The following is a 24,148-nucleotide window of genomic DNA, read 5'->3' on the forward strand; positions in this document are numbered from 1 at the left end:
ACCTAAACAAGTACTCTATCAATATTACTCACATGAGCAGCAAAGTCCTACCAGAATGGTATGTTTAGGGTTAGTTTTTGCGACTTTTGTATTTCTTCCAGTTACTACTAAATACTATATCAACTCTTCTGCTTGTATTAAACTCACTCAGATTCAGGCATCATACAGTTTTATACCTGAAACCTAGTCTTTCATTATTCATAAGTATTGTATTTGGTACTAAAACTTGATAAACTCTTGATCCTGCGGATAAAGAGGAGTCCATCCCATTACAGTAACTGGTAATGTAACTCATTCTGAATGGTACTACATTTTGTATTGACCAGCATTTTATCTAGTATTTCATCTGTCAGCTTTACCAGATGAAGGACTTGTAGTATAAGTAACTGTGTCAGGGTAAAAGTGCAGCCAAGAATAGTTTATTCCCAGATCTTCTCAGCTGTTTCTTTACCAAAAAATACTTGGTCTTCCTATTTAAAATCATTCTTCTAGTCTTAAATCAGAGTTAAACCCTATTTGATTTTCTTTCCTCTGACTGTTGATGGTGCTATTTTTTACAGTAAGAGCCAGCAAGTAGCAAATCACGTCAAAGAAACTGACACCTTCCGCAAAAGTGATACCACAAACTGATACCATCATCATGAAAACAGCTTGCTCTGAACATTATTATATTAAAGAGCTGAAAGAACAGCCTTCCCTGCACAAGCTCAGTACAGTTTTGAGGCTCTGTCCTTTGACCTCACACATAAGAAAAAAAGGATTTCTCAGAAAGATCTCTTGTCAGAAATGTAAACATCAAGGGAAATCTATTTCTGAAAGAGTCAGATCTTGGGAAGAATCCCCACACATCCTCAAAAACATGATCCCTGGGGGTCACTGTGTAAAAACACCCATGAGCTCATCTTGCTGTTCGTGTTGGTTTTGTAGGAATTCCAGATTTTTCTGGAAAGTTTTCTTTTTTTGCATTTTTAGTAGCTTAACTGTGAAGTAGTGTCAGTGTTGGCATCATTAACTCCCATCAGACTCTCACCAAATCTGGTAACAATACCCATGTTTGAACCTAACCCTGATGCAGAACTGAATGTTTATTGATTACTCTAAATGTGACTTTATTCATAATAATAATCATTAAATGCTAGTGTTTTATTCAGATTAAGGATTTTATCAGATGATCATCAGAACCACAGATTGGCTATAAATAGTGGGTGAAGCTACCTGCTCTGAAAGGTGGAGCCAGCTCCGCCTATTTATCCAAATCTAGTGAACTTCTGGTGCCACGAAGACCAGAAACTGAAATGTGAGGTCACTGACTACACCCACCTTCTGCATACAGTTAGCACTGGTGGAGGCTTCACGGTTTATGCAGCCTTCAGGAGCCATGTTGGTGTCCTGCTGTTGCCATGACATCAAAGACAACATGATGAAGGTCAGAAGTGTCCTTAAAGAAACAGTCCAACATTCATTCAGCACTCTTACACAGAACCAGCTGCTGCTGAGTTTAGATTAGTTTAACTTGGTGTAGATTTACCATAGTGGTGGTGCATCTGATGTAGTTGTTCCTGTAGTGATTGTAAGGTGCAGTTGTGATGAGACTTGCATGAATAAACTGAAGAGAAAAACAACAGAGTGAAATGTCTGCTTTTTACATGATCCATCCTTAAAGTCAGAAAATCTGGGTGAAAATCATCTGCAAACTCCAGCCACCCAGCTAGCTGCTTTGTCAGCTGGGCTTTAGATGGAAGGCAGCCATCAGGACCAGGAAATCTGCAGAACCAGATGTTTACAGTGACATGATTAGTCAATTACCATTACATGATCAAACAGGAACACAGCAACAGACTGTCATTTGACATTAAATCGTTCAAGATGAGCTGCTGAAAACACGCACACAGTGAGAGTCTCTGATCATGTCAGTATCTAAATTCAATTCAAAACTGAAGAATTTGACAGAATGGTCAATTCATGATATTTTTTATTTCTGATACAATGACAAAAGGAGAATCTGACCCACCACCCTGACATGTCCAACTCTACCCCTGACCCACCCGCTGTGTGATCAGTCTGATTAGAGCAGATCAATGAGTTTGGATCAATAACACGAGTGGCTGGCTCCAAGATCAAATGACGCCAGAGCATGGATCAATAATCAGCTGATGGTTTAACAGTTTTCCATCAGAAGAAGGCCACAGAAAGAAAACTACTGCAGCAACAACAACAAAACATTTAGTGAACAGTTTTGTTAATGTGACGATCATCAATCAGTCAAAGCTGCTAAGATCAGCTTCCTGTTTTTGCTTCCCTGCATAAACGCTTATGTAACTGTGTGTGTGTCTGTGTGTTGCTCCTCTTCCTCACTGCCCTCTGATGAAGCAGAGTGATGTCAGTCTCTGACCTGCAGCCGAAACATTGCTGCACGCTGACGTTACATAACTCTAATCTGGAAATGGAAACAGGATGAAGAGTCGAAGCTGCTACTGGATTTAATCTGATAATCTGCTGGAGAGGAGGGCTGCTGTCCTCTAAATCCGGACTCTAAGGTCCTGGTCTCAGTCAGGTCTCTGATTGCTTGATTTCCACTGAAGAAACAAAACAAGAACAAAAAAGTAAACTTTAATAAACTTTATTAAACTTTTACTCTGAAAGGACAAACATTAAAGGAACAGTCGGAGCTCATGTTTACACCACTTTCGGTTACAACAGGGGCCAGATTATGATGTCCTCGTGTCTCTAGTGTTCAGTCTTATTACAACGACATCACTAACACAAAGTTAAACAATAATACGTTACATCAACATGAGCTCGCCATTACAGCCGTGCAGCATTCAGGTTCCTTTCAAGTAAAGAGAATCTGCCCACCCTGAAATTACAGCAGCTGTGACCCGAACGCAGCACGAGGCCTTCAGGAACAATATGAATATTTCAATGTCAACAGGTCGACAACAGGAACATTTACTTTAAACACTTTAAATTCTCCTTCAGACTTCCTGTTTCTCTCTCTCTCTCTCACACACACACACACACAGAGGTAAGAGCACTGCAGTGTTTGTTGCTCAGAAAGGCTTTAAACTGGTTAGCAGAAGCTAAAAGGAAGTGCAGCGTTAGCTTCACGTTTCTATGACAACATGAAGCAGTGATGACATCACTTCCTGATGTGAGACGTGCATGTACAAGCGCTGTAAGATTAAAGATCAATAAAAACAGCAAATAAGTTCAGCTAATAATAAAGTCTGTAATAGACAACACAGAACTTTACCAACAACTGTGCACCCGTACAGCAGTGTTCATTATCTGAGGGTTTTTATTAAAGTTTAATCAATAATCAGAAACACAAAAACAACCAAACACATCAAGAAGAACCAGAACCCTCGGAACCTTTAGTATCAAATACAGCTCTGACCTCGCAGCCAGTCACAAAGCTCCAAAACACTGGTTCTGACCTACAGAGGCTCATCCACTAATTCTGACTGACAGCACTAGGTTCTGACCCAATGGTTCTGGTAAATTTGAGTCCAAAGAAGCATCATTATAACTCTTGTCAGAACCTGAAACTGAATTTGTTGGATCTGTGAACGTTCAGTCCAACAGTATTTACAGGTTCCAACCAGTCTGAGTCCAAAGAGGGCAGAATTTAACCCTAAGCCCAACAGAACCAGAACCACTGAACAAGACATTCAAGGTTTAAAATTTCAATGTTAAAATTCAGTCAAACACTTTTACTGGTGGACCACCTCCCAGGTATGACCCCTGCTGGTTCTGATCTGTTACCATGGTAACCAATGTTTTGTGTTTACCTAAAGTCCAACATATGACAATGACCCGGACTTATGGGTACCAGCTAAATACCAACAGAAGTTTAAACAGTCCTTGTGTAGAAATCTTTAAAAATCTAAACCTCCCGTTCTGGAACCAGTCAAGTAAATAAAGAAAACACTTTAAAACTGTGCACGGTACCATGACCCAGCATGATTAACTGACCCGTGACCCCACCTCAATGGAACCTCTTCCCTTTCAGTTTGCAGGAATGATTAAAAGACTGGACTTCTGGTTCTGGTCAAGATGTCCCCCTGACAGAAACTAGATTAAATAATCTGAACAGAGTTCTGAAGAGCAAGATGCTCTCCAGAAAACCCACCATTTCAGAAACCATCAAAACCCATAAATGTTTTGGAATCTGGAGGATTCTGAAGTCACTGAGGTCTCAGAGGACCAGAACTCCACTAAGGTTCTGGTATGAAGTGGATTGTGAAGTGAAATCTTTGGACCCGGTTCTGAATGCTCCTATGGAGGAGATATTTGGAGGTCTGGAGTTCAGATCATCTTCAGCCCTGTGAAGATCACATCTGAGACCTGGAACTACTTAAGCTTTAGAAGACTTTAAGTCCTGGAACCTTATTAAAGTTCTGAATAGTCCTGAGCCCTGAACGTTTCTGGTTCTGCCGTCTTGCCTGCGTAGTTCTGAGATATTACTCTCTTATTGTAAGTAGTTTTCCCTCCACGGAACCCAGTGCTGGTTTTTGTTGCAGTTACTCTGAAACTGGACTGAGTCCAAACACATTTGCATTTCAGGATTCAGTTTTTGTGGAGAAGGTTCAGCTCCAGTTTGAGACCTGGAACCTCGTAAGTTCTGAGTCTGGCTCTATGCAGACGGCACCTGAACTTGATGATGGTCTTCAGCAGAGTGGTTTCAGAACATAAAGTGATGGAGTGAAGGTGGTGCTTTGAATCTACAGGATAACATGGCTGCTCCAGAAGAGTTCCAGAGGGTTCCTAACATTAAGAGAATAAAATTGATCTAACTATAAAACCTGTGCTGCCCTCACCAGTAGGGGGCGCTGGTCTCAACATGACTCCAGCTTTGCCACTCAGAGAAAATGCCCGCTGATGTCCTGGGACTTCCTAATGGGTCAAACGCCATCTCATCCATCTTTTCACCATTGCTGTCGCTCTGGATCTCCAGTCCAGAGCTCCTTTCAGGGATCCGGCTCAGACAACCATTTGGATCAACAGTCATTAGGCGATAGTTGTTTCCCAGGTTGTTGTCCCAGAAGGTCTTGTCATGTGTCTTGTACTGGATGCAAAACTCCACACTGTTGGAAGAGTCCAGCTTCTGTGGCACTGCTAAAGAGAAGGTGAAAGTGTCTGTGTCAGGGCAGCCATAGACGTTGTTCAAGTACCGGCACTCTATGTCCTGGAAGGAGCTCCATGAGTCGAAGGTGATCCGGACCAAGACTGACTTCTCAAAGCAGATGTTTTGGACCTGAACAGTACCAGAAAGGAGGTTTTCCTGTATAGAACAGGTCTCCAGAGAAACCTGTTGGGCTTTAAGACGGTTCCTCAGATCCAGATAGTCTGCAGCTGGTGGGGTAAAGTCCAAAACAAGACCCAAACCAGAATTTGTTGAATCTAGAAGTAGAACATAAAGAGAGCAAAACTGTGGATTAAAGTATGTTCAGTAATAAACTCATCTTAGCTGAAGTCCAAAAGATGGTTCACCTAAAACCACCCAGGATCAAAAGAATTTACAACCTATGTGACCTCCACCAAGGTTTTTTGGCTCAAATGTTATTTAAAATTACAACTACAAGTAAAACTATCTCAGACTAAAGCTAAACTGGTCAGACTAGTTCAGTCTGAAGTAAAACTGGTAAAGACTAAATTCAAACAGCTCAGTGATTCAAACACTCTGAAGCCAAAATGGTACATGGTTTTCTGTGAAGAACATGTTTTTCATCAGTTCAGTGGCTCTTTTCTTGTAAAACTGGAGATCCTTTGACCATCTTTGATCCTCAGATTACACCTGAACTGGATTCTAAATTTAATCTGAATCAGGATAACAATCTGCTGCTGATGCCAACTTTGCCTCATAAGGATGTATGAAATAACATCATTATCAACCATAAATCTCCCTGTTCCAATAGTTTCTGGATTGTGTTTCAGCCTGAACAGATGAGTTTTAACAAATTAAACTGACATACAAGAACAAAAAATATTTGGGTTTTGTTCAATCTGACAAGAAGTAAAACTGTTCAATCATCGAACATTTGGATCAGAAAGTCAAAGATAATTGATCAGACTAACTTTTCTTTCCCTCTGATTAATTAATAAATCTGTAATTATATTGTTTTATTAATTATTCTTCAGCTCAGGTACCTTTGTTGTCTCTCAGGTATAGTCTTTCGGTGGCGCCCTCTATCTCCGTCAGGTGGAACTGCAGCTCTGCCAGGGGGTCGTCCTCAGTCTCAGAGAAATAGCGGACAGTGGTGAGCGCCAAACCCTGAGAGTCTGCAAACACCACACTTTTCTTCTGGCTCCTCCTCCTTCTCCTCACCTGGTCGCTGCTCTCTGTGGACACGCCTGTCGCAACTGTGGTTGCTATGACGATAGTGTTGCAGCATTCAGAAGACAAACAGGGTCGCAGCGGCTGATAGCATGGTGAAACGGTGGCTGGTGTGTAAAGATGGTTGTCATGGTTACTGAGGAAGGAGTGCAGCGGAGGAGAGCTGGCGAGACATATCCTGATGGCCATGTTGACAGGCATAATGGAAGGCAGAGCCTGAGCAGAGACAATTGGTTGTTATTAATCCAAAAGAGAGCAGAGCCTCAAAATTTAAACAGTACACTAATCTTGGGTAATCTCAGCCTAATTTTAGGGTTATCTCAGGTTATCCTCAGGTTTAACTGGTCAGAGGATAGCTGGAACTACTCTGAGGACAGCTGGAACTGGTCAGAGGACAGCTGGAACTGGTCAGAGGAAAGCTGGAACTGGTCAGAGGACAACTGGAACTACTCTGAGGACAACTGGAACTACTCTGAGGACAACTGGAACTACTCTGAGGACAACTGGAACTACTCTGAGGACAACTGGAACTACTCTGAGGACAACTGGAACTACTCTGAGGACAACTGGAACTACTCTGAGGACAACTGGAACTACTCTGAGGACAACTGGAACTACTCTGAGGACAACTGGAACTACTCTGAGGACAACTGGAACTACTCTGAGGACAACTGGAACTACTCTGAGGACAACTGGAACTACTCTGAGGACAACTGGAACTACTCTGAGGACAACTGGAACTACTCTGAGGACAACTGGAACTACTCTGAGGACAACTGGAACTACTCTGAGGACAACTGGAACTACTCTGAGGACAACTGGAACTACTCTGAGGACAACTGGAACTACTCTGAGGACAACTGGAACTACTCTGAGGACAACTGGAACTACTCTGAGGACAACTGGAACTACTCTGAGGACAACTGGAACTACTCTGAGGACAACTGGAACTACTCTGAGGACAACTGGAACTACTCTGAGGACAACTGGAACTACTCTGAGGACAACTGGAACTACTCTGAGGACAACTGGAACTACTCTGAGGACAACTGGAACTACTCTGAGGACAACTGGAACTACTCTGAGGACAACTGGAACTACTCTGAGGACAACTGGAACTACTCTGAGGACAACTGGAACTACTCTGAGGACAACTGGAACTACTCTGAGGACAACTGGAACTACTCTGAGGACAACTGGAACTACTCTGAGGACAACTGGAACTACTCTGAGGACAACTGGAACTACTCTGAGGACAACTGGAACTACTCTGAGGACAACTGGAACTACTCTGAGGACAACTGGAACTACTCTGAGGACAACTGGAACTACTCTGAGGACAACTGGAACTACTCTGAGGACAACTGGAACTACTCTGAGGACAACTGGAACTACTCTGAGGACAACTGGAACTACTCTGAGGACAACTGGAACTACTCTGAGGACAACTGGAACTACTCTGAGGACAACTGGAACTACTCTGAGGACAACTGGAACTACTCTGAGGACAACTGGAACTACTCTGAGGACAACTGGAACTACTCTGAGGACAACTGGAACTACTCTGAGGACAACTGGAACTACTCTGAGGACAACTGGAACTACTCTGAGGACAACTGGAACTACTCTGAGGACAACTGGAACTACTCTGAGGACAACTGGAACTACTCTGAGGACAACTGGAACTACTCTGAGGACAACTGGAACTACTCTGAGGACAACTGGAACTACTCTGAGGACAACTGGAACTACTCTGAGGACAACTGGAACTACTCTGAGGACAACTGGAACTACTCTGAGGACAACTGGAACTACTCTGAGGACAACTGGAACTACTCTGAGGACAACTGGAACTACTCTGAGGACAACTGGAACTACTCTGAGGACAACTGGAACTACTCTGAGGACAACTGGAACTACTCTGAGGACAACTGGAACTACTCTGAGGACAACTGGAACTACTCTGAGGACAACTGGAACTACTCTGAGGACAACTGGAACTACTCTGAGGACAACTGGAACTACTCTGAGGACAACTGGAACTACTCTGAGGACAACTGGAACTACTCTGAGGACAACTGGAACTACTCTGAGGACAACTGGAACTACTCTGAGGACAACTGGAACTACTCTGAGGACAACTGGAACTACTCTGAGGACAACTGGAACTACTCTGAGGACAACTGGAACTACTCTGAGGACAACTGGAACTACTCTGAGGACAACTGGAACTACTCTGAGGACAACTGGAACTACTCTGAGGACAACTGGAACTACTCTGAGGACAACTGGAACTACTCTGAGGACAACTGGAACTACTCTGAGGACAACTGGAACTACTCTGAGGACAACTGGAACTACTCTGAGGACAACTGGAACTACTCTGAGGACAACTGGAACTACTCTGAGGACAACTGGAACTACTCTGAGGACAACTGGAACTACTCTGAGGACAACTGGAACTACTCTGAGGACAACTGGAACTACTCTGAGGACAACTGGAACTACTCTGAGGACAACTGGAACTACTCTGAGGACAACTGGAACTACTCTGAGGACAACTGGAACTACTCTGAGGACAACTGGAACTACTCTGAGGACAACTGGAACTACTCTGAGGACAACTGGAACTACTCTGAGGACAACTGGAACTACTCTGAGGACAACTGGAACTACTCTGAGGACAACTGGANAGGTAAACTGGTCTGAGGAAAGGTAAACTGGTTTGAGGACAGTTAAACTGGTTTGAGGACAGTTAAACTGGTCTGAGGAAAGGTAAACTGGTTTGAGGACAGTTAAACTGGTTTGAGGACAGGTAAACTGGTCTGAGGAAAGGTAAACTGGTTTGAGGACAGTTAAACTGGTTTTGAGGACAGGTAAACTGGTTTTGAGAACAAGCAAACTGTTTGAATGGGGGTGTGACGGGTTACAGGAAGCTTATTTCAGGTCAGTTGTTGTTGCGCAGATAAATTTTCGCGTGCGTCTCACCTTGTGCAGTTCATGGATAAGTTTCCTTCGTTAATTTCCGTTCATTTTCGACAGATTTCCGGTTGGATAGAAAGGAAGCAGCTGCAGTTTGTGTCTTGTTTACTTTGACCTGCTCTCTCCGTCTTTCAGCTCCTGCTTTTCTGCCATTTCACCGCGGAGACGCGCTGATGTCCGTGCACGCGCCTCGACACGCCCCCTCCTGTGAGCTACTCAGAAACACAGAGCAGCCAATCAGCGCTCAAAACGGTTAGCCTTTCTCTCTCAGCCAATCAGAGAGAAACAGACAAATAAACCACAAACAACCACACACAGGAGTCTGTTGGTCACGTACGTGGGCGGAGCTTGTTTAGACTAGATGTGCTCCATTTTCATCATTTGCGCGCGAGCCGGAGTGAAGCAGCGATGGAGGAGTTTAATTTTGAAGCGAAATATGACGTCACATGAAAACCGGTCGGTCCGTCAGAGGGTCAAAGGTCATTTATCCAGAATGAGACAAAAATGCCACCAGTCAGCTGCTGAACCGGTTCTTGTTGTTTTTTTAACATCACTGTTTCTGCAAACAGCTCCGCCATGTTTTTACTGTCGGTATAGGGGCGCGCATGCGCCTCCTCCTCCAGTCTCCACTGGTCTGAGCCATTAATGTGAGCCCTGAGCACGAGCAAAGGGGAAACAAAAAAATATATTTTAAAAAAGGTGAGAAGACAGAAAAGACACTAGAAGATTAGACAGGAAAACAGAAGTTGTTTAAGTTTGTCGAAGGCAACAGAAATCTTAAAACTGGTTACTTGTTTTACAGCCGGTTGTTATCATAAAGACTGATCCCTTACTGTATCACTGCAAAATACATTAGATTTCTTTAGATTTTATCTTGTGAAATCCAGACTGAAATATATTCAGCCCCATCATGGACAAACCTCCAACATATATCTCTTTTTTGTATATATTTGTAGAATATACTTTTCTTTGACATTTATATATGATTATACTGGGATGTTACTACCATTAAGTTTTACTGAGTTGATGGGAGCGACTATCATCAGGCAGGTGAATCCTGTTAGACAACAATGAAGTTTAACTATACTCAGTACAACTATTTGTTTTTGGGAAGTTGTTTATATCTGTCCATTTTCTTTACCCACTTTCGGTGCAGGGTTGCTGGGGAGCTGGTGCCTATCTTCAGCGGTCATTGTGCAAGAGACGGGGTACACCTTTGATACGTTTCTAATACATCACAGAGCCACATAGAGACAAATGAGACAAACGACCATTCACACGACCACTCACACCTTGAGACAATTCAAGTTTGTGAGAGGACACCCACATCAAAATTTAAGATGGTGCCAGTGTGTCAGACATACCATCTGTTATTTCTTTGTTCATTGTTTATTCTTACCTTGATTTTTTATTTGTGTTGCCACTGATTGATTTGGTATGATCACCAAACACTTCTGGACATCAAAACATCTGCAGAGTTTCAGTCAAAGCATGATTTGGGGAGTAAGAATTAGACTCCTCCAGCTGATCTGCGCTGCCTTCCTGGCATCATTCTGGACAGAAAGTGCGCACGAAGACACGGTAAATGTGGTGGTATGGCAGTTAGTCTGAGGGCTTACCTGGCGACTCGTTAACATCAAAAAATCAGATTACTATGACTGGTCATCCCTGATTCAAGACTGACACCTCTTCCCACCATCAAATGCGTTGCTCTCCGTTTTAGGGGAGGCTCCTTTGTCATCACTCAGTTGACTCCAAAGAAATGCACCCAGTTTTTGTAGGTCAAATGTTTTATGAAATAATATAGATTTTTAAAAAGTTGTTCATGTCTTTATGAAGAAAAATATTGTGAATATGTGTCGACTCTGATCGATTTATTTTCTCTGAAACTTTCTGAAGCTTCTCGTCAGTGAGTTATTCCATGCTGTGGGGTCAGTTTGAACACATGTATAAGTTACACACATGTTGCTGCACATGCACTTCTGACTAAACTTACATTCTGGTTTCTGCTAGAATGTTTCTGTGTTATGATGATAAAAACACGCCATGCCTTCAGTCAGTCAGAATAGAAATAATAATGAGTTTACTATTTGTTTAGCAGTAAAACATAAACATGCAGCTGTGGTTGCGCCAGACGAAACTGTGCTTCATCACTTTGGTTACACCATCATCAAAAATCAATAAAAAAAAAACAAGTGCATACTAAAAGTGTGCAAGATTAGATAATACCGTCAAAAACATGATGAACAAACAGCCCCACAAGCTCACAGTGAGAAAAACTGTACCATGAAACTCTGAAACGTGCTGCAGTTCACGTCAAAACGGTGCCCTGTCTGAAATGTACCCCCTTTCTCTGCCAGCAGGGGTCGTCAACAATCAGACATTCAACACACTCTACAAGCAGGTGTGGTCAGAAACAGGGTGCTCTCTGCTGGAGCCTTCAGAGACAGGGCATCTTCATCACTACCATCATTATCATTGTCACCTTCCTCCTCCTCCTCTACAGGCAGATGTTGATCTGTTTGGCCAGTTCTCTGTCCAGATCGTGGATCAGTGTGTCAAAGTCCTTCAGGCTGAGTCGGCAGTTGAATGGAGCATCAAAGTCTATGAAGTTGTCCACAAACAGACCTCCTCCTGCTCCTTCTGAAGACCACACCTCCTTCTGCTCCTCCTCTTCTTCATCCTCACTGCCTAAAACAAGAAGAGTAGGCAGATGTCATGTTCTTGTTGTTATTGGTTCCTCTGAAGCCATAAATATTCCTACATGAGATTTTGGATAAACTACAAGTGGATCTGGTTTTGGAGGAAGTCAAAACCTCCACGATCCTTGTGGTTTTACCTCCATCGCTCTCACTTCCTGCCACCTCGTCATAATCAGCTTCCTGTTCAGACAGAAGCTCTCTGCCACAAATGCTCCAGTCTCCAGCGTACCGGTTGATTGATGGAGGACTCTCCAGCCGGGTCACCCCACTGTGGCCTCGGCGAGACACCACCACCTCCTCCAGGTTTGAAGACAAAGCCAGTCTCAGGAAGGGACGGCGTTGTTGTGGCATCTGCCCCAGGGCATTCTGGGTAAAGATGGAGGAGGATAGAGGGGACAGGTGGGTGTGATCGCCAGCTGGAACTCGATGAGTCGGTACTGAGGAAGAACAGGAGAAAGATCAAATATGATTTTTTTCTATAGCAACAGCATAGAGTGACAGTGGGTGGAACTTCCTGGGCTCACCTGGCCACAGCTGCAGCAGGTAGTGCAGTGCTTCAATATGGCGTTTGAAGTCTACCGCACTCACCATCTCCTCACTAGGACTGAAGAACTTTCCCACTCCTTGACCTGTCTTCCCTGCTCTTCCTCTTGACCACGTCTCCTGGGTCGGTGTGAGGAGCACTGGGCCAAAGCAGACTGCCAGGTTCTGGTGGTTCATCCTGTTGAAGGAGCTGAAGGATGCCACCAGGCTGAGGTGGTCCAACAGGAAGGACAAAGTGGCCTGAGAAAGGAAGCTGATCATCAATAACCAATCATCAATTACCAACAAATCGGCCCATCTACACCAGACTTGGCTCGGTTTATCTGGACCAGACTGGGTGAGGCTTCAGTCCCAGAAAACACCAATTTGTAAAACTTACAGAGAACAGTACAAGTATGCATTATATGACTGCTGTATTATTAGTACTCTTTGTTACCTTCTCTGGAGGTGGAAGACAAGACAAAAGTGCAACAGTGCTCTGGGATAACTGGGGGTCAGGGGTCATAGGTGGGGGTTGTAGGATCATGGCTTCTCGAACCACCTGGTACAGAGTCCTGGTAATAAGAGGAGATGGCAGCTCACGCAGGTAGTCCTTCAGAATACCTGAGACAACACCAGAGTAGAATCACATCAATGAAGTCAATAAGGTTCAGGTCAGAGTCAACAAGTAAAGTCCTGGGGTCTCACGTATCAGTGGTGCATATGCACAAAAAAAAAGATGTGTATGACATGTTCCAAGCACAAGTCAGGTTGTATCAAAATAAATGTTGTGTGTAAATATACACACTCTTTTGACCAGCTGAAACTACAAAGTACTGAAAATCACCTGACTCCATTTGGTCTTCTGAACTCAAATGGCATTTGAATATGATGTCCTCTTGAGTTTGAGCATTTATGGTTTAAAGCAGAACGATGAAAATTAATCACAGTTAAGATCATACATAATATATACCACACCTCAAAAATGATCCAAACAACCTCAACGCAACATAAACTGTAAGGTTTCCTCTAGTTGTGTCACGGGTAGATGTTAATATGGATCAGTGAGCACACGCTTACGAGGTGCACAGACAGCTGAGGAGCATAAAATGCATGTGAAATGTCTAAATGTCTTCATTCTTACTGAGAAAAAAATGTTGGATAAGCAGATTGATCCAGAACAAGTCAGGTGTGATGATTCCTGAAGTCCAGAAGCTGTAGAAAATGACACATGGCAAGAAACAGCTGCCTAAAGCTGCAAGTAATTGTGGAACAGTGGCAGTTTTGGTGCTGCTGGAGGACATCAGCAATAGAAGAATTCAGACCATCCTGTTAGAGCTCTGAGCTGATCTGACCCCAGTGTTACACAGAGAAACTAGGAGCCGTGAGTTGCTGGTGCCAGTTCCAGTCCTCTCCATACTGGGGTTCAGCCTTTCAGAGACAGGTCGGGTATTTCAGTTTTCCCTGAGCCGTGTCATGCCAAGCCCCTGACTACCTCTGTGTTTATAGTAATTATGTTATAAAAGTTAGAAATGCCTTAGCCTCAGATCTGCGCCCCTGGTTTGTGTAACTCCTGCGGAAAGTGGTGTCTAACACTCGTGGATGAGAGGTTATGGACAGCCGTCCTTCACTTTACTCCCACCTTTATGTTTGACCATTTAACCATTCTATAAAATTCCTTATTTTCCTGCAATCTAGACATAACTTTTGATCATGCAGAAGAGAGAATCACACACGCATATTTAAATTAAGGCATGTTAGGGAAGGTGTCTGAGCACCATCTGCTATACCAGTATGTGATGCACCCTGAGAGGATGGACTCTATAGCACACCTGTGAGGACTGTGGTGGACACTTTGGATTTCCTCAGATGCCTGAGGAGGTGAAGGCATTGATGACGTGCTCTATTCATTTGAGATTCACCCTGAGAGTAATTACCAGGAACCTGAAGCTGCTGACCTTTTCCACAGCATCTCCTCCAATGAAGATGGACGAATGAGCCACATCTTGTTTGCTGAAGTCCACGACCAGCTCGCTAGTCTTACTGATGTTAAAAAAAAAGACACCAATCTGCCAGAAGTCTGACCGCTTTGTAGGCAATCTCATCATTGTTGGTGATCAGGCCCACAATGATAATGCCGTCAGCAAATGTTCAATAAATTTGAACATCAGGCATCTTTTATTTATAAAGTAAACAATCTTAGACATTATTTGAAACCAACATTTGGCTTGGCTAATCCATTTTGTCTAAATTATACTTTGTTTAAATTGTGTTTTGTTGGATAGTTTTTTAAAGTTATTTTAATTTAAATAAATACAGCTGCAAAATGTTTTGTTGAGAAATTTGTTGGTTGGTTAAGATCACTAGTTGGTGCTTTGGTTGTTTGGTAGGTTGGGAAGTTGGTTGATGGGTTTTTGTTGGTTAGTTAATTGGTTGGTTTGATTTGGTATTTGGTCAGTTTTGGTTAGTTAGTTGGCCAATTTATTGGTTGGTTATTTAGATACTGAGTTGATTGACTGGTTGGTTGGTAAGTCAGTTAGTGGGTTGATTTGTCGATTGGCTGGTTGGATATTTAGTTAAGTGATTGGTTGGTAGGCTGGTTGATTGGTTAGATATTTAGCTGATTAGCTGGTTGGCTCGTTCGTTGATTATTTGATTATTGAAAGTGAAGCTGATTCACAAAAAGCAAATTTCTTGATACTTTACTTCCATTTTGTTTTTTAACCTTTTTTGGATTTACTTCTATCAAGTCCTTAGGCTTAGTCGTTGTTTAGTTGGAATAATCCAAAAAAGGTTAAAAAGTGGACTTCTGTTGTGTAGCTGAATATGTTTCAGAGAGTGTGGAGATCCAACTTTTAAAGCTGAGATGTTCTGTAACATAGATTCACATGCAAATTAACTCACTCTCCTTACAATAGAGGCTTGTTAAGGTCTTTGTTAGACTGACTTACAAATGGACCACTCTGGTCACATGATTGAATGTGCAGAATCTACATAACCATAGTTTGAATCATGAATCTAAATTCTTGATATCTCATTTTCATTCTTCATTCTTTAAGATGAAAAATCAATCACTGATTTCAATAATCAATCAAAACCGACTCTCTGAAGTTGTGTTTGACTCCACAGATCTTATTTGGTATTTCACACAATCCTAGAGACTTAGAACTTGATACTACCCAACAGACCTGGACCGGATTCATACTGATGCTGAGAACCAAGATTAAATTTACGCAAAGTGCAGTAGTCAAGACTAAGTTTAAGTCGCACAAACCTGTGATGACATTGATGTCGGGGTAGAGATCCTCTGACAGACAGACGCCTGAACTGTTCCTATCAAACCAGTCTCTCAGCTCTTTCTTCACGGCAGCAGAACCACAGAGTCTGTAAAGACCCACCACCTGACACAAACCAGCAACACTCAGGTCAGTACCATGTGTTTAGGTAAACAAGCTGCCAGAGTGACGCTGTTGTGTTTGTTACCACCTTCAGCCCTCGCTGTTCAATCTCTGCCACACTTTTCTGGATCAGCAGGGGAACCGCAGATGCAGATCCTTCTTTCTCCACCAGGTGGTGCAGTTCAACCCCAAACACATTAGCAGATGTTGATGCATCCTCACCATGCTGCTGACATCAGTACACTGTTATTGTAATGACTCATAGTAACTCTAAGACAGATAGCATAGCTTTGAGAAGCAGTTTTTGTAGTAATATTTTATGGTTTTGTTTACCTGCGTGTCCCATTTTTCCTGCAGAGTCAGTTTGACATAAAGAAGTCCTCTGGGTTCCAGCTTCACACAGAGTTGCTGAGTACGACTCCCTGAGACAGAATATACTTTTAACCTTTCATAGATCACCTGTTTGTCTAATTACTATAGAATATCAATAACAAACCTTTAAAAAGCAGTGGGATGGAGACCCCACCCAGAGAGCACACTCGGTTTCTGGTTGGACCATCTGAAAGGTGATTCTGGTCGCTCTCTGGTTTAGCCCCTCCAACTGCTAATGGACAGCCTACATAAACAGAAAAGTACTGAGGCAGATTGTACAAAAGGGGTCTTAAATATAGGTGGGCTTCATGGTGAGGTAGAGCAGGCCTTTTCAAGAAATAGCCTGCGGGACAGATATGGGCCTTTTAAAAATTTCTTCAGAAATAATTCAGTGAATCAGGATGTAAGCAGGATGGTGCAGAGGATTTTGTTGTGATTCAAATTATTTCAGTAACATCTACTTAAATCTTATATCTTTGATAGCATTGTAGGTAGGTGTGGCAATATGGCCTTTTTGTGTTACTTGCTGTGTGTTATTTTGGATTTAACTTTGTTGGTTTGGATTTATTTAATTAATGTGGATTTATTTGGGTTTGTTGTGTTGCATATTTGTAATTTATTTTGTGCATATTTGTTTGAGGCTGGGATTGCCGCCCACGGCACGACCAGAAATGCCCACTGACTGCTCACGCAGGTGTTCCCCATCAGCTGCAGTAGCATGAAAGGCAGAAATTAGGAAATAAAAAGAGCAAATCATCAGAGAAAAAGGAGGGAGCAATAGTCTGGGACAAGCTGGTTAGTAGATCAGCAGGAACTCAGGGCACAGCAATTATAGCTGAAACATAGCGGGGGTAAAGACACACGCCAGGAGACTCATGAGGACGTGAAGCCGAGCACCCAGCTCCGGTGGATCGTGCACGGTTGAAAGGTGCAGAGTCATTCAGGTCTGGTGACGAGTTGGGGGTTGCTGGAGGTCGAGGCTGCCAAGGAACGCCGTGTAGACAGGGACAGGACCACGCCCCCCATTCAGACTGAAGACTTTTACTGGCTGTGATGCCTTTTAGTATTTAACCTCTTTTTATTCTGCAGACTGCTTTTCCTCACTTTTATAAATTGATTGTAATAAATTATTGTAAACTATTACCAGCTGATTCTTGAAACACACTGCTCACCCCTGTGATTGTTTGCCTATTTTATTCCTAGTTGACTAGGTGGTGTTGTTGGCTTATTTCATTTTCTGTTTACTTAAAATCAGTACCATTCAGCTGCCACATGTGTTTTGATAGTTTACAACATTATCTACCATCTTAGATCATTAATTTTGGAAATTGGACATTTTGTAATAAATAAGTTTAAGTTAAGTTGAGACAACACATTTCCAAAGCTAAATCCATGCATAGGAAGTTTTAAGTAAACAAACTGGTGAATAATTATTTCATTTTTTATAAAACATGCTGTATGATACAAATAGGTGTAGTTTGTGTTAATGTAAAAACAATGGGACGTATTTCATAGGAATGAAGGTACTCCTGTGTAAGTTAAAGGCCAGCATAAAGTTTTTCATGCTTTGCGTGTTTCAGTTTCACCCTTCCATGCAAAGTCAATAAATCCGTGGACAAGGAATTAAGCCTTTTCGAAGTCTTGATGTTTACTGACTGTGAAGTTTCTTTAGAGCACACATGATGAGGACAGCACAGAGACTTTATTTTTAATACTGTAGTGATATCATCTCTAAGGAAAGACTGCAGTACTTTGGGTTTCTGGGTTCAACAGTGAATCGCAACAAAGAAGCAGGTTTCCCTCCCAGGTACAGATCTCAATTCTGGTACCTGGTGTTAAGACCACAACGCGAAGATGGCGGGCCCTCTCCAGCTCCAGGTTGAAAGTGTGGTTTAAAGGGAGGGCGGGGCCTCTCAGGGTCAGGGGTGCAGTCCTTGCTCTTGTCACCCCATCAATCTGGATGACCAAAAAAACTTCCTTACTGTCCTCAGACCTGAGACCATAAACATGCAGAGACAGGAAGAGACAATGAACCAGAAGTAAAACCAGTCAAAACCTCAACTAAAAAACTGCAGCAGCTAAAGATGGCTACATTTCTCTCAGAGATGTTTGGTGCAGAAAAAGATTCTCTTCAAAGTTTTTCTCTTTTGTTGTAGATTGTCAGGAACAGTTTGAGCTGTAGTTCTACTGATGGCCACAGAATGTCCCAGTGATTAAACTCCACTACTTTAGATAACCATTTCAGGTGTAGGTGGTGTGTTTTTACCTGGTGGTCTTCATCTCTTCCAGACCCAGCAGGTGGACAGTTAGTAATCCTGTCACTCGCTGGCTGCACCTCGGTGGATCTGAGCCTACGTACAGCTGGAAGGAACTCACATCACATGGAGTTTCCTGGGATCCTGGAAAGGCAGGGCTCTGTTGCCATGGCAGCAGCACAGGGGAGTCTCCGTCACTCAGGTATCCTGACAGGAAACAGACTGTTTAAGAGAATCCAGTCTGAAGGGGCAGAACCAGGGATCCAAACTGTTCGCTGCTGTTTCTGTTTAAAATGACTGCAGTCAAAGCGTGTGTGAGTACACATCACTGCAGAGTACAAGAGGCAGTTTGGCTCATTTCTTTTCTTCTTGTCAGGGCGGAACCTATGGGATCTTGTTCAGCAGTTACATTTGACCAAATCCTCTGTCAAAAATTAGGGTAAATTTATCTACACTGTAAGGTTGAATATTGGACCACCAGACAACTGTGTGCACATTTTTGGGCATGAAAGTTTTGTTTAAACTTTTAAGTAGTAAAAGGTACATATTAGTTCTGATCGTTACATTTATTCCCTGAGTGCAGTAACTTTCATAGTTATTTTCCACTCTCTTCCAACTTAATTTTTTCAAATGCTTATTCATTTCAATTCATTTCAATTCAATTCATTTCAATTCAATTCAATTCAATTCAATTCAATTCAATTCAATTCAATTCAATTCAATTCAATTCAATTCAATTCAATTCATGTCTGCAGGTTAAATAAAATTCTTCCATGTTAGTGGAGCGCCATTTTCTTTCCAGCTTTCTAGATGTCTGTTTTAAAGAACGTAACTCTGAATTAAAGCAAGGAGCCATCTTCCTGACCTCATTAATGTTCACCTTCTTTGCTGGCTGAGCATCCTCTGGACGACCGACGCAATGGTCGGACCGGGGGGGTGGAGCTATCCAGATGATACCTGCTTATGACATTCTGATTGGACTGTGCCAAGGATGATCCTGCATTCTTATTGGTTGACTCATCCCTGCTCTCTTTGTTTCCCTGGCGATGAGCACAAGAAGATGACCGAAGGCTGAGTTTCCGGCGCAGTTCTGGAAGTTTTTTCATCTTAAAAGAAAGTTTCCTCACTGTACCAGGAGACCTCAACTTGTCCATCACACTACCAGACACACCCTCCTTTTTTAGAGAGGCATGGCTTGTGTCTGAGGGGGGCGAATCTGAGAAATAGAGAGGATCAATGAACAAACAGGTGCAGTACGATATAACAACAAGTAGAATCATGTTTACCTGTGATTTCTGCTCTAATATCAGTCTGGTGACAGACACTGGGATTGGCACCCTCCTGTGGACACTCACTGCTATAGCCTTCTCCTCCCTCAACCTTTTCATTCCACTTCCTCCACACCTTCTCCTCCCTATGTGGGCTTCCTGCATCCTCGTCCTCAGGGATTGGATTATACCATATGTTGCTCCCTCTGTTCTCCGGGAGACTGAAAACATTGTCTCCTTCCTGGGACTTGCTTGAAGACAGCACCCATGCTCGACTGCTGCGGTCCAGGCTCTGCAGGTAGGTCCGCTGGCCTGACAGTTTGCTACTGACAGTGGGAATGTCTGTGGAGCCACCTGGTGGCTGGGAAGCTTTCTGCTCTGGTGGAGTGGTGGTTGAATCATGAGGCGACAACCTGTCACTGTACTGTTGCTTCTGGAAACACAAAGAATGGAGGTTAAACACTGAATGGACTGAAGGAGCAGCAGGAGAAGAAGAAACAATGCAGTGGAGAAGAGACAGAACACCTGAACAGAACCAGAATCCAGAAGGAGTCAAATTATTAAGAGCTGCAAGATCCAGCTGCCAGGAGAAACTAGAACCAAACCTAGAATCAGGTTCAGGAGGAAGATCAAGGACTAGACTACCAAGAGGGAAGGAAAGTAGGACATGTTCTCCAGGAAGGAATTAACTTTTTAAAGTAAACTGGTTCAGTTCAAAAGAAAAACTAAACAAACATTGATACCTTGTCCAGCATCAGTCTTTGGGCCCAAATCGGCTCAGATGCATCTTGGGATATTCTTGATGGTTGCCAGTCAGAAGGCCTGGGTGGGGATCTAAGAACTGATGTTCCCTGCTGAGCCCATTGCTGTTTCTTAGCAACAGTGATATTGTTCTGAGGAGATGAGGAGGTAGTCAATGCGGACAATGTTCTTGATGCAGTCCTCACTGATGGTGATATATTATCAGAGCAGACCAGAACCTCTGGAGGAAACAAACAACGAGTTAACAAAGGTTCTGTTTACTTTTAACAAGTCGAAGAACAGCAAGACGAGGGGTTTACAACAGGACTCTGTCTCTGCTACTCTCATTTTCATTTACAGTGTGGAAAATAATGATCTAATCTCCTGCTTTCCCAACAATTTAGGCAGGTATCGTAATCCAACAAACTGGTTATGTGCCAATGTAGCACACAGACTTCAATCAATCAATCAATCAATCAATCAATCAATCAATCAATCAACCAACCAACCAACCAACCAACCAATCAATCAATCAATCAATCAATCAATCAATCAATCAATCAAAAGTGCTGGTTAGGCTGAGCCAGTGGGCTCCTGCCGAGTCACTAGCCAAAATGTAGTTCTTTGGCATCAACTTGATCTGCTGTGTTTGGAGGCTAAAGAAGAAGCACTTTAAGGTCTTTGAGTGGTCTACCTGGTCAGACCTGTGTAGTAAGCTGAAGTCTCATTATTGACATGTAACTCAGCCTGCAACTTTTTGTCTTTTTCTGTGGTTTCTGTTGTTTTTCTGTCTCTCTCCATCAAAGATAAATCACTGGTTCTCAGTCGGGTGTCTCTGTTTATGTAGGTGTGTCTCTCTGTTTGTGAGTCTGTGTGTGTTTGTTTGTCAGGGTGTGTGTGTGAGAGAGACATCCTTGTGACAACCCATGTGCAGTATTTGTAAGTAAGCTGTATGAATAAACTGTTGTGCAGTTGAATGTGACTTTTGTGTGTTTTTCTGATGTTTATCAGGTTGGGATACTTTGGCAGAGTTTGTGTGTCCAACACAAACATCATTATCCCATTTTCTACTTCTCCTTTTGCATCAGTTAAACGTATTTATGTTGTGCTGCAAGAAACTCATGTTCAGTATATTACATCAGTTCGATTTTACTCTGTGGGTAGTTACTGTTAAATATTCAATTATCCATCTTCTTTTTATTTGTGGTCTGGTTGTGGAAGTAACAAGTCAAGTAGGGAAACTCAGACCTCCCTCTCCTCAAACACACTCTCCAGCTCCTCCTGGAGGATCTCAAAGTGTTCTTAGACCAGAGAGGATATATAATCCTTGCAGAAAGTTTGAGGTCTCTTCCCAGTGGGACAAACATGGAAAACCAGGACTAGGTGTCCTAATCACATGTCTGAACCACCTCAATTGACTCCTTTGGATGATGATAAGGAGGAGCAGCAGCTCTACTCTGAACTCCCCCCAGGTGATGGAGCTCCTCACCTTCTCTCTAAGGCTGAGCCCGGCCTCCCTACAGAGGAAAATCAGTTCAGCTGCTTGGATCCACAATCTGGTTCTTTCAGTCCTGATCCAAACCTCATGACCATAGGTGAGAGTTGGAACTTAGACCAGTAAATCCAGAGCTTTATCTTTCAGCTCAGCTCTCTCTTCATGGACACAGACCAGAGCTTTAGCTCATTACTGCAGATGAGGCTCTGATTTGTTGGTCCATCTGCTGTCACTCAGGAACAAGACCCGGATACTTGAACTCCTCCACTTTAAGCAAAGACTCACATCACCCAGTGAGAGCAGTCCACCTTTTTCTGGTTGAGAACCATGACCTCAGATTGAGAGAAGCTGACTGTCATCTCAGCTGTTTGTACCAATTTTAATTTATCTGTAATTTATTAAAAATAGTGGAAATATGATATTTTGATGTAATGTACTCAGAAGAATAAATGTTTCATAACAAAATTAAATCTGGAGTCCAGAATTTGTCTCTGACAGTTCTGAAGCTCAGTCCCAGTTGCTTTATGAAACTAAAAACCTCTGGTAGAGAACAGGGCCAGACAGGAAGTGACACTAGACAGGAAGTGTGTGTGTGTGTGTGTGTGTGTGTGTGAGTGTGTGTAATGGTGGTGGTGGAGGGACCTGTAAATAAACAACTGTACAAATGTGAATGAAGCTCATGTGTGTTACACACTGATGTGTTTCACTATTCATCACCAAAGAAAGTTAGACTCACTAAACACAGTGAGTCTACACAAACACACACTGTCATTACATAATGTTAACTCGAAGCACTCCGTTTTAAAGTAGTTTTGCTAACAGGCAGACAAACCAACACTATCAAAAACAAACCTCCTTGGCAGAGGTAAAAATGCAGTAGCTGTTTTTGTGTAGTTTGTGTAATTTGTGCAGTGTTTGGCTAGTTCATGCAGTGTTTCATTGAAACCTAATATTATACAACTTGTTCTGAAGCAAACACAATTTAAACTGTAATAAGGACTTAATGAATATTCTGTAAAAAAAAAGTAAAATAGTAAAGAGGAATTTTACAAATATGTTTGATTTTATCTGAATAAGTTCTACTGAACCAAGCGTGCAGTTCTTCAACAACTGACATTGGATCAGTTGGACCTCAACAACAACTTCACAGCCAGAGATAAACAACAAGTAACTACACACACAGTTCTAATAACAGGAAGTGGTTTGATGACCCAGTTGTACTGCAGGAAGTTTAACATTAGGCACACAAGAGTAAATGATCCAATTATAGCGTTTGAACTGTTCCAGACTCAGAGTCAGAGTCTCTGGATGTCCCCGCAGTCTGCTCCTGGTTCTGAGTCTTGTTTATCTTTCAGCTACACTCTTACAATGATCTTCTAGCAGGTCTCACAGGTCCTTTTCATGAACCTAGTCTGGTTCTGTAATTTCAGTCTGTGGTTCCATGATGGTGAAACAAGATACTGGAGCAGTTCCTTCAGAGAACACTTCCAGCACCCAAAGGTATGCCTGACTCAGTCTGAACTTCTGGACCGGTTCTGCTGGGACCAACACCTTAACACACCTTACTCACTCTGACTCTGGGCTGAGTCGTCTACTAGGACTCTGACTGGTTTTAGGGTTTGAATCTGGGTTTCTGACTGATGGTTCCATATGGTTTTAAGTTAGGATAAAATCCACTGAAATCAAATCAAATTTATTTTGATGGCACGTGTAAATAAACCACTGCTGTTGGCCAAAGTGCTACACACAAGACAATAAATAGTAAAAAGATAATGCCAAACATAAAAACAATAATTATAAAAACAAACAAAAATATTAGACAGAAAATAAAACAAAACATAAACATAAAATGTTGCAAAAATCTCAACTCTCGTGCTGTATTAAAAGCCAGTGAGCAAAAATGTGTTTAAGAGACTTAAAAACACCAAAAGTTAAAACTTTTCTAACATAAAGGAGCAGCTGGTTCCACAATTTAAGACCGGCCTGGACCTCAGGAGAACTGAAGACCTGGTCACCTCCGTGGACCAGCCTGGACCTCGGGACAACTAAAGACCTGGTCACCTCCGTGGACCAGCC

General features: G+C 42.6%; 2 protein-coding genes across 8 annotated transcripts in view; both read right to left on the minus strand.

Annotated features, from left to right (window-relative positions):
* Nucleotides 1–536: 536 nt before the first annotated feature.
* On the minus strand, nucleotides 537–9,528 carry LOC108249665 (protein phosphatase 1 regulatory subunit 3C-B-like). Of its 2 annotated transcripts, XM_025002247.2 has the most exons (4): nucleotides 9,326–9,528; nucleotides 6,151–6,553; nucleotides 4,821–5,403; nucleotides 537–2,576 (listed from the first exon to the last, which is right to left on the minus strand). In XM_025002247.2, the coding sequence occupies exons 2-4, from the start codon at nucleotides 6,536–6,538 to the stop codon at nucleotides 2,423–2,425; spliced, it is 1,125 nt and encodes a 374-aa protein (XP_024858015.1). In that variant the 5' UTR covers nucleotides 6,539–6,553; nucleotides 9,326–9,528; the 3' UTR covers nucleotides 537–2,422. The 2 variants fall into 2 exon arrangements, with proteins under 2 accessions (XP_024858015.1, XP_017294685.1); XM_017439196.3 differs by lacking the exon at nucleotides 537–2,576 and having other exon boundaries at nucleotides 2,605–5,403; nucleotides 9,326–9,527.
* A 1,846-nt stretch (nucleotides 9,529–11,374) lies between these two features.
* LOC108249666 (rho GTPase-activating protein SYDE1) overlaps nucleotides 11,375–24,148 on the minus strand; it is a 21,724-nt gene continuing 8,950 nt past the window's right edge. For 4 of the 6 annotated variants that reach the window (XM_037980860.1, XM_017439197.3, XM_037980861.1 and 1 more), the window contains 13 exons: nucleotides 20,580–20,818; nucleotides 19,855–20,269; nucleotides 19,449–19,784; nucleotides 18,580–18,775; nucleotides 18,143–18,306; nucleotides 16,438–16,557; nucleotides 16,275–16,363; nucleotides 16,030–16,170; nucleotides 15,818–15,944; nucleotides 13,001–13,167; nucleotides 12,546–12,804; nucleotides 12,159–12,458; nucleotides 11,375–12,010 (listed from right to left, as the gene is read on the minus strand). In XM_037980860.1, the coding sequence (XP_037836788.1) occupies nucleotides 11,820–12,010; nucleotides 12,159–12,458; nucleotides 12,546–12,804; nucleotides 13,001–13,167; nucleotides 15,818–15,944; nucleotides 16,030–16,170; nucleotides 16,275–16,363; nucleotides 16,438–16,557; nucleotides 18,143–18,306; nucleotides 18,580–18,775; nucleotides 19,449–19,784; nucleotides 19,855–20,269; nucleotides 20,580–20,818 (2,744 nt within the window). In that variant the 3' untranslated portion in view covers nucleotides 11,375–11,819. The remainder of the gene's footprint in view (nucleotides 12,011–12,158; nucleotides 12,459–12,545; nucleotides 12,805–13,000; nucleotides 13,168–15,817; nucleotides 15,945–16,029; nucleotides 16,171–16,274; nucleotides 16,364–16,437; nucleotides 16,558–18,142; nucleotides 18,307–18,579; nucleotides 18,776–19,448; nucleotides 19,785–19,854; nucleotides 20,270–20,579; nucleotides 20,819–24,148) is intronic. The other 2 variants (XM_017439201.3, XM_037980862.1) reach the window with 2 other exon arrangements.

Source organism: Kryptolebias marmoratus, linkage group LG17, assembly GCF_001649575.2.
Source record: "Kryptolebias marmoratus isolate JLee-2015 linkage group LG17, ASM164957v2, whole genome shotgun sequence".
In the NCBI taxonomy this organism is placed as follows: domain Eukaryota; kingdom Metazoa; phylum Chordata; class Actinopteri; order Cyprinodontiformes; family Rivulidae; genus Kryptolebias; species Kryptolebias marmoratus.